The sequence below is a fragment of the Nymphalis io genome, chromosome 18 (genome assembly GCF_905147045.1).
Source record: "Nymphalis io chromosome 18, ilAglIoxx1.1, whole genome shotgun sequence".
Lineage (NCBI taxonomy): Eukaryota > Metazoa > Arthropoda > Insecta > Lepidoptera > Nymphalidae > Nymphalis > Nymphalis io.
Window position 1 is genome coordinate 3,303,839 of NC_065905.1, and position 14,510 is coordinate 3,318,348.

At 33.9% G+C, this 14,510-nt stretch overlaps 1 protein-coding gene across 1 annotated transcript in view; it reads left to right on the top strand.

Annotated features, from left to right (window-relative positions):
• Positions 1-12,994, top strand: part of LOC126775518 (uncharacterized) — a 47,609-nt gene extending 34,615 nt beyond the window's left edge. Inside the window, exons 2-8 of the mRNA XM_050497519.1 lie at positions 2,151-2,226; positions 5,906-6,106; positions 6,438-7,840; positions 8,146-8,976; positions 11,312-11,515; positions 12,256-12,377; positions 12,726-12,994. Of these exons, the coding sequence (XP_050353476.1) occupies positions 5,906-6,106; positions 6,438-7,840; positions 8,146-8,976; positions 11,312-11,515; positions 12,256-12,377; positions 12,726-12,973 (3,009 nt within the window). The 5' untranslated portion in view covers positions 2,151-2,226 and the 3' untranslated portion in view covers positions 12,974-12,994. The remainder of the gene's footprint in view (positions 1-2,150; positions 2,227-5,905; positions 6,107-6,437; positions 7,841-8,145; positions 8,977-11,311; positions 11,516-12,255; positions 12,378-12,725) is intronic.
• The last annotated feature ends 1,516 nt before the right edge of the window (positions 12,995-14,510 follow it).

The window sequence follows — 14,510 nt, forward strand, 5'->3', positions numbered from 1 at the left end:
GATTACGGATATAAAGATGTTTTACTCATCGATTTTGGCCACTGCTGCCATTCTCAAGAACGATTAGCCAACTGCGCGGGATATATTAAGCAAGCTTGTGCGTAACAGAGTTAAGGGTGCCTTAATCATCATCTCTCTCTCATAATCTGTTGAGACGGCAAATCCGACAGACCGAAAATAGTTCAGGCGCAGGCTCAACGGCTTAACCTACCTTTGTTATTTTAAATATGTGCGCCACAGCCCATAGACGCTGGCACTGTAAGAAATATTAACTATCCCTTGTATCGTCAATACCTTACCATCCGGTACCCACCCAGACGAGCTTGCTTAAGGTCCTACCACCAGTGTCAGAGCGTCACGTTAGCAGGTGTAAGCGATCCCCCGTTAAAACGGAAAGGTTACCGCTAGTTTTTTAGGGGGTGGCTCCGAACAGATGTCCGGGGCGCACTCGACGTTGTTTCCGTGGGGGAAACGCATAATACATTTTGCAAAAAAGTTCCTACTACCAGGTATAACTTGGTTTAGAAGTGCTTTCCAGCTGCATAACCACTTCTAGACTCTACTACTACTACTACTACTACTACGGACTACTGGGAATTTCTCGACTGAAAAACCTCATTACTTTTTAATAGCTCGACCCGGGATTTGAACCCATGACTTAGGGATCTGAGGCCTTATAGCCAACTCGACAAACAAGAAAGTTATATAGTTGTATATATTACTCAGTAATCTATAAGCTAGCTAGTTAGTTATTATGAGAATTATTCCAAAAGTTAATTCGCGTCTTTCGAACTTAAATGTAAGTTAACACGATCAATATAAATGTAATTTTTATGAAATTGATTGATTCAACCGACAGTAACAGAAATCACGAGAGCATTTGCAATGCTGATTATGTTAGAAAATAGAAATAGCATTCTCGGGTCATTCACTTGTATTTTTTCTTTATAAGTTCCAGGAATTAAAAGGAAAGTAAAACCAGAGCAGAACAACAATTAATTAAAAATAATAAAATAAACCAGTCACTTTAATGTCTTGCTTTTAACCAAATTCATATAAAAGATGATCAATAGTGCTTGATTTGCTTGAATATTGATTTTCTTAATTTAAAGGAATTCATAGTAAATTCTGCCATGAATTAAACCCACGATCACCTTATGAGTCAATAGTAGAAATATAAAGACCCGAGATGGTACAGCAGCTAGAATAAACGAATCTTAACCGAACATTCCACGTTCAATCTCGAGCTGTTTTCTTTTACTTCCATATGATAAAGCTAATCTCCTATTTCTCAAACCCAGTCCGAGGAACGTAAACTTAACACAGTTACGTTTGTATCAGCGATAAATAAAATTATTTGAAAGTGGATATACTTGGTGCACGGATTTTGCCAGTCTACCTACTTTTACATAAGAAATAATATAAATATGGCGATGGCCCTTGTGCCTGTAGTTACACTAGTTCACTCACCTTTCAAACCAGAACACAACAATACTAAGTATTGCTATTTGGCGGTAGAATATGTGATGGGCGAGTGGGTGGTAACTACCCAGATAGGCTGTCACAAAGCACTACCACCAGTAAAGATGTGTTGTTTTATCTATTTGTATGGATTTCGAGAGACATAACACGAGTAAGAGTAAGAACGTGACTAAAATAGTGAAAAAAAGAAAAGAGATAGATAACACTACTTTACAAAAAAATGTTTTTCATTTACCCATAGATAATTCATGTTGAATATGTTTTCTACTTACCTTCTTATTACAAAAATGTAATGTCTTATATTTTTATCAGGTCCAGTTTTTTTAAATACCCTCATTAGGTTATGAGACTATCTTCTTAGTCGTGTATTGTTTATCATTCGTTATTGTTGTGTTAGCTATTATTTAAACGCTTAAATTTTAAAATGTCTGACAATGTAAATTAAGTCCAAATGACTTTGGCTGTCTGTGACGAAATTCTGTTAAAGAAAAAGAAACCAATCACTGAAGCCGTAAAACGAGCTTATTTTCAATATTTTCAAATCTCGGTAACAGTTTTTGACGTTTTCACCAGACCAAATGTCTAATTAGTCTCAGTATATTCAGTATATCGATATACATATATTTATTTTATGTATGTAACATTAATAATTAATTATTTTGTTTCAGTTGCTCTGTATAGAAGGCGGGAGTGGATCAATATGCTAACAATTACTGGGCCGGGGGCCCATCGTCGGTTGAAGAGGTAAAGACGATTTATTATAACTATAAGGTACTACCAGTTCGTTTTGTGATGCGTTAAATTAAGGATCTTTTTCAAGAATTTAATAGTTTAAAAATTGTGCTTATTTTCAATTCTTACATACTATACACAGATAAAACAGAATTTCATTTGAGCGTTATAGTACAACCAACATAAATTATATTTATAATATTAGGAAGATAATTTATATTTACTAAAGCAGTCAGTTATTATAAACGTAAACTAAACGGTGGGTGGGTAATTAGTTTATGAGGCATATAATTTCCACAGGCACAGTTATTTACAATTTAAGTAACAGGGTCACGTAATTTTTCTATTTTTCTATCTGCTGTCGAATATATATTTTTTATATAAATATGTGCGCCGATTTCTGATGTAATGAAATAGTCCAAAAATATGTTAACAGAGTTTCGATGGATTAAATTCTATTCACAAAAATAGATGATATAGAAATACAGAGGTAATAGATGATAGAAATATATAGCTACACAATTTATTGTCTTATGCATATGTACATAAAGTACACATTACCAAGTTGAGGGAAAAAAAAGTGTTTACTACATCACCATGAAGGTATGAACGTCATCAATGTAAACTTTTTACGCGTAAACTTTTATTGTTAGTGCGAATAAAAAAATCCAAACACTATATTCAAGTAAGTAAAAGTAAGTAACAGCCTGTAAATGTCCCGCTGTTGGGCTAAGGCCTCCTCTCCCTTTTTGAGGAGAAGGTTTGGAGCTTATTCCACCACGCTGCTCCAATGCGGGTTGGTGGAATACACATGTGGCGGAATTTCGATGAAATTAAACACATGCAGGTTTCCTCACGATGTTTTCCTTCACCGAAAAGCACGAGATGAATTATAAACAGAAATTAAGCACATGAAAATTCAGCGGTGCTTGCCCGGGTTTGAACCCACGTTCATCGGTTAAGATTCACGCGTTCTTACCACTGGGCCATCTCGACTTTTTCATATATATTCAAGGGGTAATTTTTTATGCCTACTTATTTAATTCATCAATATAAATAATTTTTATTCAAATACATTTATATTGCCCATTAATAAATAAGCGATATAATATAAGTGTAATTAATTGATTAAATAACAAAATAGACACAATATAAGAGCAGCAAAGAGTAAATGCGTCTATTTAATGTTTGTTTCTCAAAAACAATTCAAATTGTCTATAGACAACATCGATTACTGATTATTCTCTCTTAATCGATTTTGTCTACGGTACCCATTTTCTCTAGACTTTTTTTTATAGAATAGGAAGGCAGACGAGCATATGGGCCACTTGATGGTAAGTGGTCACCAACGACCATTGGCATTGTAAGAAATGTTAACTATCGCTTACATCACCAATGCGCCACCAACCTTGGGAACTAAGATGTTGTGTCCCTTGTGATTGTAATTACACTGGCTCATTCACCCTTCAAACCGGAACACAACAATACTAAGTACTGTTTGCGGTAGGATATCTGATGAGTGGGTGGTACCTACCCAGACGAGCTTACACAAAGCTCTACCACCAGTATGACTAGTCAACTACGCTGGTTATATAGAGACGCAAATAATGCACCAGTGTAGTGTGCAAACACAGGTGCACTCTGCATTCCCTCACTCTTATAATACGAGGGGATTGCAATCCGACACGTCCAGATATAGGGCAGGCGTTGGTACAGCTTCACGTGCTCTTCAACACCGGAGTGAAAACTATATTTATAGATAATTTTGTAATCATATACTATTTTCAAAACTCATTTACACTGAGAAATTCTTGCCACTAAAATCCACTAATTTTTATCCGATTTGAACCTAGGACTTTGTATTCTGCAGTGCGTAAGCTAGCCACTAGACCAACTAGGTAGTCTAATATACAAGTATTACCATGAAAAGGGAAGTATTTAATAACAGTAGGAAGTCGGTATGAGTTAACGTTTTTGTATGTAAACAATAGCGTGCATGTGTAGTGTGTAGGCTTGCATTCTTCGTGACCACCGACTTATACGCATCATTAGCAACAATGTTACACATTTCCATAAAATATACTGAGAATTCAACAAAGTTCAAAGTACTAGAGAAGGCAAGGGATATTTTTATTCGAATAGTAATTTAAGTTTACGCGTTTTTTCGTAACTGAGTTATATTTAATTCGTGTAATAAATCACGTAATAAAATGCAGTAAGTTGTATTATCACAAGGCACAAATAAACAAATGTGCAAAATGATAATCCCCGAAACTGAACCACTTAGTTTAATTTTTTTTTAATAAATTCATTATTTCAGTTGTAACTTTTTTTGCGTAGGTTCACAGACTCACTGTTTCTTATTAAAGGCTTTTAATTTAATGATTATGGCTTTTATTTTATTTAGTGATTATAATTCATCTCGTGCTTTACGGTGAAGGAAAACATCGTGAGGAAATCTGCATGTGTCTAATTTCACTGAAATTCTGCCACATGTGTATTCCACCAAACCTCATTGGAGCAGCGTGGTGGAATAAGCTCCAAACCTTCTCCTCAAAAAGAGGAGAGGAGGCCTTTAGCCCAGCAGTGGGACATTCACAGGCTGTTACGGTACGGTTACGGTGTTTCAGATTCAGTTCCACTGCAATTTTCTATATAAAATCGATGGATGGGGCCATTGGTACGTCCAACCATCGATTTTGTATAAAAAAATGCGGTGGGACAGAATCATTATAATTTCAATCGATTTGGTGAAATAACACACACATACATGCCATAAGATGAAATTAAGTACTTTAATATGGGTGAATAAATCTATAGACTGAATAGTTCAAAAATATGTAGAAATCGATAAAATGTTTTGATCGGAATTTAACAGATTCAGTTTATAAAAATGGTTTAAGAAATAAAAATTAAGATACATGAAATTTGAATTTCTATATATACCTATTACGTAGGATTTCGTTACATATAAGATCAATTGATCTAGTTGGCTTACGCTGAAATTAAATATTAAGTTTTGTATGCAAAATCACATTACGATTTTCGTAGAAAATAAAAGACCTAAAGTTTCTATATTACCTGTATTTATTTCAAAATTTAAGGTTTTTGTAGTTTTAGAGGCCATAACCCCGAAACAATCAGGTTTACATTCAATCAATTTGGGCATATTTCCCCAAAAATTATGCATATAAAAATAAATAAAATCTATTTTTTACAAATTATAATATATCAAAATTTTATTATTTTAACGTAAATGCGGTAACAGCAAGATTTTTGTTCGGTGTCGTTACGTAATATATTTTTAAATGAGTTTCACTTTTATTACCGGCAAGGGTAATGTGATGCATTATAATATAACACGTTACTCGCTAAATTGCTTTACTTGTTGAAAATAACTTTTATTTGGAACATTTATTATAATAACTTTATTTAGAATGAATACTTCCGGATACATTGTACATTATATGCATGCCATTCATTGGTAATATATATTTGACAAATATATTTTTACATCTTCTTTTAAAATTCTTAATAAATTATCAGGACTTTATATAAAAGTACGTTTCCACGGAAATAATCATCGATGACTATGTTTGCAGCTGCTTATAATTATTCAGAAAGCCAATAATGATTACATAAATGTTTTTTTTTCTTTGATTAATAAACGGAAAAAGTTGCCTTTAAACAGATGGTAACGTGCGATAACGAAAGTGCGTCTGTTGGCGGCTTCCACCTCGGCGCTCACGATGACCACCGCCCGCGAGCGCCGAGCGTCTCCTCCCTGTCACTCTACAAGCAGAAGATCGATGCGCTGTTCGACGACACTCGCTCCAACAGCAGTATTCCGCAGTATACGACCACGTCGGAAACCGGACGGAAAGATAGCAAGGTCATTACTATTCAATTAATTATCTTTCGGAATTAATTGTTTGACTATGGTATTTACTTGTATGTCGTAATTGTAGTTTTCATACCGTCACTGCTATAAAAAAAAATACTTGTTATGATATTCACTTTCAATGCACTTTCACTTTCATTTTCAACTACAGCCCCAAGCGCCTTAATGGTTATGGCCATTGGGGAGTATGTATCATCTACTAGGGTTTTGTCCATTAATTTTATACCCGTATTTATTTATCGAGCTGAGATGGCCCAGTGCCCATATTACATCTAGATGGTCATATATGTACATTTTAATATTCTTCGTTGCTTTTTTACAGGCCAGTCTAACCCAAGACAGTAAAACAACTATACTTGAAGATGAAAACACATACTGTCAAAATAAAATCAAGAAGATCAATAACACTGTTCAAGATCGAATAGAGAGAATGTTTGCGGATATGGCGGGAGAGTCGAGACAGAATGCTGAGAGTATAGGTGTACACGTATTTAGTGTGCATTATCTGGGTTCAACACCTTTACAGAATAAAGTAACAAGCCTTTCAGGATTGCAAGATCCTCTGAGGGATTTGTATTTCGCCTTCAAAAGTAATCACCGCCACAAGAACACCTTCACCGGTAAATTAGAAATCTCTAAAAGTGGTTTAAAAGTTAAGTATAAAGGAGAAAAGGGAGATTTAGAACAACTAAATCCCTTTCCCACAATAGCAGTTTGGTCAGCAGTAAAATTTCTAGTTCAATCATCAGACAATGATAAAAACGAATTAAGTTATGCATTTGTTCCGTTAATCACTGATCCCGATAATATCGATCGACACGCACTATTCAAATCATTAGATTCTTCTGAAAAGAAATATATCCTCTCCCACAACGAAAATTCGCATTCACCTCTTTTCGCTGTTGTGATGAGGAAAATAGGCGTCGCAAAACAATTGGAGTGTCATGGGTTTGTATGTCAGACGACTGAGGACGCTATTGTAATAGCGGCCACGCTATACAAATCGCTTATGTCACATATGAGTCGGCAGGGTCACGCAAATAACAAAAAATTAAGAAATAGGAACGGAGTGAGTTGTATGAGTATTACGAGCAGCTTACAAGGCAATGATATCCCCATCAGACCACCGCGCAAGAAACGTAGTACTTCCTCGTTGAGCGGTGATAGTGATAGAGCCGATGGATTTTCAGCCAGCGAATCATTTTGTGAGAAATCAAAGTTAGAAAGAACTAAAAATGTTAATGACGATATACCTCATTTTTCAATACCAACCTTGCCGCCCTTTGGGTCTCATCGAATTACTGTCGAGGAAGTAAAAGCAAAACTAGATTTAATACGTCAAAATGACACTAGTAGTGAATCGCAAGGATCTAAGCACTCTGTTCCAAAAGATTCTCTCAACCTCACTTCAATTCAATCATGTCAAAATTTGCAAAGTAGTAGTGAATCTTCAACAAGAAGTAAAATATCTGAAAAAATTGAATTATTTCGAGAGTTAGAGAGACGAAAGAGCATACAAAGACCACCGAATTTGCCTCCCCCAGTACCTTCTAAGCCTCCGACACAAGCACAAACTGATCTTCCTAAAGAGCCTTTGAGACGAAGTCAAAGCGGAAGAAAATCGCTTAGTGAATCTGGAGACATTCTAACTAAAGTGGCCATTCCTAGATCTGGAAGTTTCTTAAACGCTGGAGGACTAACTCGTTACAAGTCTATCGGACAAAGGTAAGTTGATTTCAGTCTCAAAATAAACACAATGAACACTTTCAAGTACTCTCGTCAATTAACACTTTCGTCACACATGACAAATCAAAGAACAGAAATAGCAACGTTAACGAGATCGAATAGAGCATGCTTAGCGGAGTGTTTCGACATCTTGCGTGTATGTAATTGTGCTAATGCAACCGCGTCCGCTACATTCCTCTGATCCAGTGTAATAATAGCAATTAACCAGATCGTATTAACTTCGCCATTGTGCATTCAATTTATTTGTTTTGTAAAATTTAATGAAATAATTTTATTAATTTCAGAAACAACGGAAAGAAAGGGGGAGGGTCACCTTTGGGCTTTAATGAGCTGTTCAATGAATTTAAAGTACAGGAAAACTTGCATTCTATGGATGAAATATTAAATGCAATAATCGATCCGGAAGGGATGTCTTTTAATGATTTAAAACCGATTTACAAAGAGTTTCTGTTAAAATTAGCAGTAACACTGACGAAAGATGAAATATTTCAGCACAGCAAAGCGATAATGAAAAAGCAAAAGAAAAAGATTTTAAGAAGAAATAGCACTTTTCAGAACAAGAGAAGAAAAATTTTCAAAGGTGCCAATGGACTAAGGATGGTCTTTCGATTTGGTAAAGACTTTCGTAAGAAAGAGAAGAAAAAGCTACAGAGCAACTTCGACATAAATACATTGCAAAACGCTGTGACCGTCAAGGAGCAAATTTCTGAAAGTTCAGTTTCTACCTCCAGCTATGATCTAAGACAATTCCGACCAAAGGAACCAGACTTTCCCGCTCCTAAACGGCAAACGATGAGACAAAGAAATTCAAAACGCTCTGATAAATCTATCCACGTTTCAAAGCGAAGCGGTAAAACTTCGAGGCCCGGGGAGAGAACATCGACATCGGAAGATTCTGATTTCTTGACGTTGAGCAATCGTCTCGGATGTCAAAACAGAAATAGTTCGAGCGGATATGTCTCCTGCTCGGAATGCGAGTCTGAGAGTTGTATTGATCGATGCTATTGTTCTCTAAAAGCCGATTGCAAGCCCAGGTGTGACTGCTCTGCTATTGAAAATGGACAAGATTCTGTGAAAGACAAGTTGTTAGGGAAAAGCTGTAAAGAATGCTCGAAGTAAGTAATTAATTATATTTACAATTTACAACTTTTTTTCACATTCCGTTTCAACCGGGTCAACCTGACCCAGTTGAAACGGAATTTAATCAAATAAATTCGAGTAAAGCGATTGATTTATCATCATAATGATGTATTTATTGAATTGTTAATAAATTATAACATATCCGAATACAGAATTAAATATTAACCAAATGACTTTATGAGACATGTATTTCATTATCGTCTAATTAATTGTCAACTGTGTTTGTGAGTGATATTTAAATATAAGTAGTGAAAACTGAGTCGTTTTTTTTATGTAGGCGTAACTTTCTCTTCTTTTTTATTTAAAAATAAAATATTTTTGTTTGAATATAAACGTATATTATCTATAGCAATTAGATTTAACTTTCAAACAAGTTTTGTTGTATTAAAAGATGCAGTATTTATGCAAATAAAGCAAAATACTAATGGACTCTCCCACAGTAAAGGTCAAAGCTTTTTTTTCTCATTTATAATTCGCGAGTTTAGTTTATTAGTCGTTATTACAACGTTCTCGAATTAACTTGACCTATTTTAGATAATGCTAATATTAAAATATATATGATATTTATAAATATTTATTGGTAACAAGTTTGTCTGCCGAATCAGCTGTATCTTGTCTATGGATTATATTGTCATTAAAACTTTGACAGATAAGATGTGACTTACGTAGAAACTATCAACATTCCGAGTTGAAATAAATCTTTACAAAAAGAAAACCGTTATAATTCAATATGTGAATATATTTAACATTTTTTTACAGCTTACTAAATTATTCTTTAGATAAAACAAAATCGAAATAATAACTTTTGATACGAAGCCCATATAAATATATATTGTCGTTTTTAAATGAATTTTTCAAATCTACCTGCTTTCGTTTGTCTAATAGCTAACATTTATAAGAGAGCATATCTCCGAAGATTGTGTTAAATAATTAAATAAAGATAATTTATATTAAGCAAGTATATACCTATTTATAATTAAATTAAGGTCCAAATTACTGTTTCTCAAATGAACATAAATGAAATGTGCGTGAGTAATCAGAGCATAACTCGTCCGTGGCACGGGACGCCTCGTGAGTAACTGATTACTGAACCAAATTAAAGTGATGTTCGCGCACTTCGCTTAGAGTACATTTCACTGGACGTTTATTTCTATTTTCATTTTGCAATTAATATAATTTGTTGCGAATTGGTTAAAATTTATGATCGAAGTATAATTCTTTCCAAACTTTCGCGATTAACACTCACATAAATTGTGAACCGTCACATCGGAATACTATTTTCGACTATACATCAAGTGTCCAAGATATCTTTCGAAACGAGATCGCTAACTTGGAAACAATTTATTGTCTATGCACTGAAAATTTTTAAACAACTTGTGTTTTCACATTGTTTACTTGTATATATTTTATACTTATAAAATATATCTTAAAAGAAAATAAATTAAAATGTGCGAGTATTTACTAAAAATTATATCGTTGAAATACTAAGTATAGAAATAAGATGTCAATTTAAGAAATAAATTTTTCATAAGTTATAAAACGAATCAAATTTATTTAAAAAATATTTTATTGTTACCAGTGAGAAAATTGTTTCATCTCAATTGACTGAGAGGAACAGCTTGAAAATTCAGTTGTAATAATTGGCCTACAGATACGAATATGGATAAAAAGTAGAAACTTAATACAAAAAAATATTTTTATTTTCTTGAACGTTTTGATGAATCCATATAATATTGAACGTCTTTTAACGACATATATTAACAATAATATCTATTATCACGTCGTCGTGATGCAAATAATTTAGTATTGTTTTGATTCATGAATACTTAGTTACTGACTGCCTCGTTTTTCTGGTGGCTTCATGTAAAGCCGCAGACGAGGTGGCCCGACCTGGGAATTGAACCCAGGACGGGTTCAATATCCAGGTCGGACCTATAAACAGTTATTGGGTTTTTCTGTCAGAAAATTCTCAGGAGCAGCCCGGAGTCGGGAAATTGGAAGTGTGTACACTCCCGTGCCTCGGAAAGCACGTAAAGGCGTTGGTCCTGCGCCTGAACTCTTTCCGGTTGTGTCGGATTGCCGTCCCATCGGATTATGAAAGTTAGGGAATACAGAGTGCACCTGTAGTGAGCGCACACACTTGTGCATTATAATATCTCCTCCTCAATCTCAAGAGAGATTGGCCAACTACGCACCGTGGCCGAAATCGGTCTGGAGGACATTAATACTTAGTTAAATCCGTTCTTATTTACCAATGTAATATTGCAATACAAGAAGAATGGATTATCAAATTTTTGTCATTACTTTCAGAGATGTGTATGACGGTGATTACAGTTATTGCTCCTGCGACTCAGAGAGCTGCGCCGACAGTAATAAATGCTATTGTACCGGACCGAGAAGAACTCTCATGCAAAGTTCCCAAAGTTTGGAGTACTTGAAAAGTCCTTCGAACAAAACATATGCTGATAGAATGAAGAGAGCTTACGATGATTATGAAGGAAAACCAAGAACCAGGTAACTGTTCGTAAAATTTAAGAGCTTATACTTTATATTGTTTTGTGTTTGATAGAAGAAAATCTTAAAACAAGGGCTTACTATAGTGTATATATCTTTCATACAATTTGTTTATGATTAGTTTTAAGCTAGATAGAGTTGGACTAGTTTTTATGCTGCGCGATAATCATGTAACTTCCGCAAACATTATAGAGGTGTACATGCATGACAAGAGAGTAATTTTATCGAGAGTTAATGCCCGACAGTATGACGTGTCTTCAAGAAACAACTCGAAGAACATGTAATAATAAGTGTAACAAGTACAAACATCCGTCCAACTGATAATGTAAGCTTATATCGGGGTATGAATTGCTGTAAGCGTGAAAATTGGCACAATAAAGGTATAACCACTGTAAAATAAAACCTTTGTAAATAAAATTTATAATAATTTCACTCAATTGAATAACACTCAATTGAGTTTAGACTCAGCATAAGTGCAGCAAACAGTCGTTTTTTTAATTTTTTTTGAACGTATACTACAAGCTAATTGTAATCTTAATAGTGAGTTATCTTTGCTTCATTGTGCCGTCAACCACAGGGTCTAAAATGTTATATGTTGTTTACGTAATTACCCTGGAACAACTGAAGATATCAATACAAAGTATTGATGTTTGGAGGAAAATAACTAATGAGTGTGTAGAACCAACATAGGTGGAGACCTCTCGTTTGAAATATTAATTTAACCAACCGTCATTCGTAAGGTCGGGCGCGTCGAATCGTCGTCGCCGCGCGCGCAGCTCTGACAGCCTCGCGCTCGACTACGAGCTGCTCTTACAGAACAAGCCGCGGGACGCGCGCACCAGGAACATGCAACGACTTACAGGTAAGTGTGTGGCTGACCACTCATCACTCACAGGCGTGAGAATGGATGGTATCGCTTAGTTTTTGGTTTTTGATCTAGAGACATGTCCTTTTGATTAATTTTGACTACAGTGAACTACGAATGGACCTACGGAGATTATTCAAGTACGCAAGAGATATTTTAGAGCACAATATGTGCGCAAACACTCTTTTTCTTCGTGAATAGAGAGTTCACTTGTATGTGTGCACACATTAGTGCACTGCCCTAATTCCTGCGCAGATGGCTAGTCTCTCTGGAAAATGGCAAGAACATCACAGTGAATTTTCTTTATTTAATCATTTAAGTTATGTTTTTCTTTTTAATTATCAGTACGAAGCACTGGTGCTGGTTCTCATGACGCCTTGAGTGTGAAGAAGTCCGCAGAGATGGCAGCTTTGTTTGCAGATGTTCGTCTTTCCCAGCGTACAGATGTACGCTCATTGGCTGGAGGGCGAAGGGCTAGGCCTCCACCTTTGTCGCCTTCACCGCATCCTGTGCCACCCCTCGCGAGAATGTTTGACCACAGACCACTAAGCAGAAATGCTAGTTTAGAGGATACATTGGGTTATTTCCCATAACAAAATATTGTTTGTTTTTCTTTTATTTATAAAAACATAAATTTTTAACTTTGACATCACTACAATTTATCTAAAATTGTTGTATATAATTGAAATTTGTCATTAAACAAATTATTGTTCAGTTATTTTGGCGCCCAACGTAGGACAATAGCAAAATTTTTTTTAATAATTATGTAATTAAATTTAATAATAAATATTCAATAATAATATATACTAACATAAACTTAATTCTTCCTATGAAACTTTTTTTTTAAAGAATTGGAATTGTTGTTTGCGTTATGTGAAATATATCACATTTTTTATACTTTGATATTATTTTAAAAAATTAATACTGAATACACATAGGTATTTTGTAAAGATAGTAATTTATTTTTCTATATGTATTCAGTTATTGATGCTCTGTGGTTTGGTGGAATTTGTCATATTTTATCTGTGTTGTAATGATAGTACGTTAACATTTTCAAGTATCTCATCACATATACCACCTTATTCGTAAAAATAAGGATTTTTATTAGGTATATAGTTTTTATTCATAAACAATGTATGTAGTTATTTATTCAGAAAATAACCGTTATGCATATGTTAAGTTCTTTCAGTCACGATTAACATTTAATTTTAATGTAATTTTACAACGTAGATACAACACGAAACGATTTTTATTGTATGTATGTCGTATTCGTACAATAATTAATTATTCTATACATCTCTATCGCTATAAAAATATTGAATCGATCAAATTTTTTCACTATATTTTTAAAATAAAAAAGAAGAAATATATAAAATATAGAATTTATTATAATCTTTACTTTGTGACTAAAATTCTTTGAAAGTGATGAGAATAGAATAGCAAGGTCAAAATTGAGTGCAACGTAACTAACGTTACAAATATCTAACGTTTTTTGACACAAGTAGGTTAAACCAGACACCAATGATCTTATTTACTCGTGTCTACTATTTTTAAATTAATGACTATAATAATTACAATTATCAACAAAATTATACAATAATTAGAACATATGTCATGACAAAGTTTAATTATGAAATTAACTATTTGTTTAATTGATGTTATTGATATGTCATGACTTTAAATATCGTTTCGTGGTTTTTATTATAATTAAGTATAAGCATATAATTTGTATTACTTTAGATTATAATAAATAAAGTGATTCCTTCGACTTTGTTGTGCAATTTACGTGCAATATTTGAAATAAACTTCTAAGTGCAATAGAAACGATTGTAAATATTTTTTTTTATAAAATTAAAATATTTTAATAAAAAAGTGTTTTATTTTTATGTACTCATTATGTAATCTATTGAGACTTAAGAATCGGGTCACTTGTTTAATTTAATTGCTACTAGTAGTTTTATTTTTTTTTATTTTGCGAAAAATACAAAGTTAGTTTAACAATGATAGCAATTGTATTATATACATTACATAATTATAAAACATTACTAGTTTTCATACATGTCAGAGGCGAAGGAAGGTGGCAGGTGTTAGTTATAAAAAAGTTTGCTTCATACGAAATTTCATCCAATT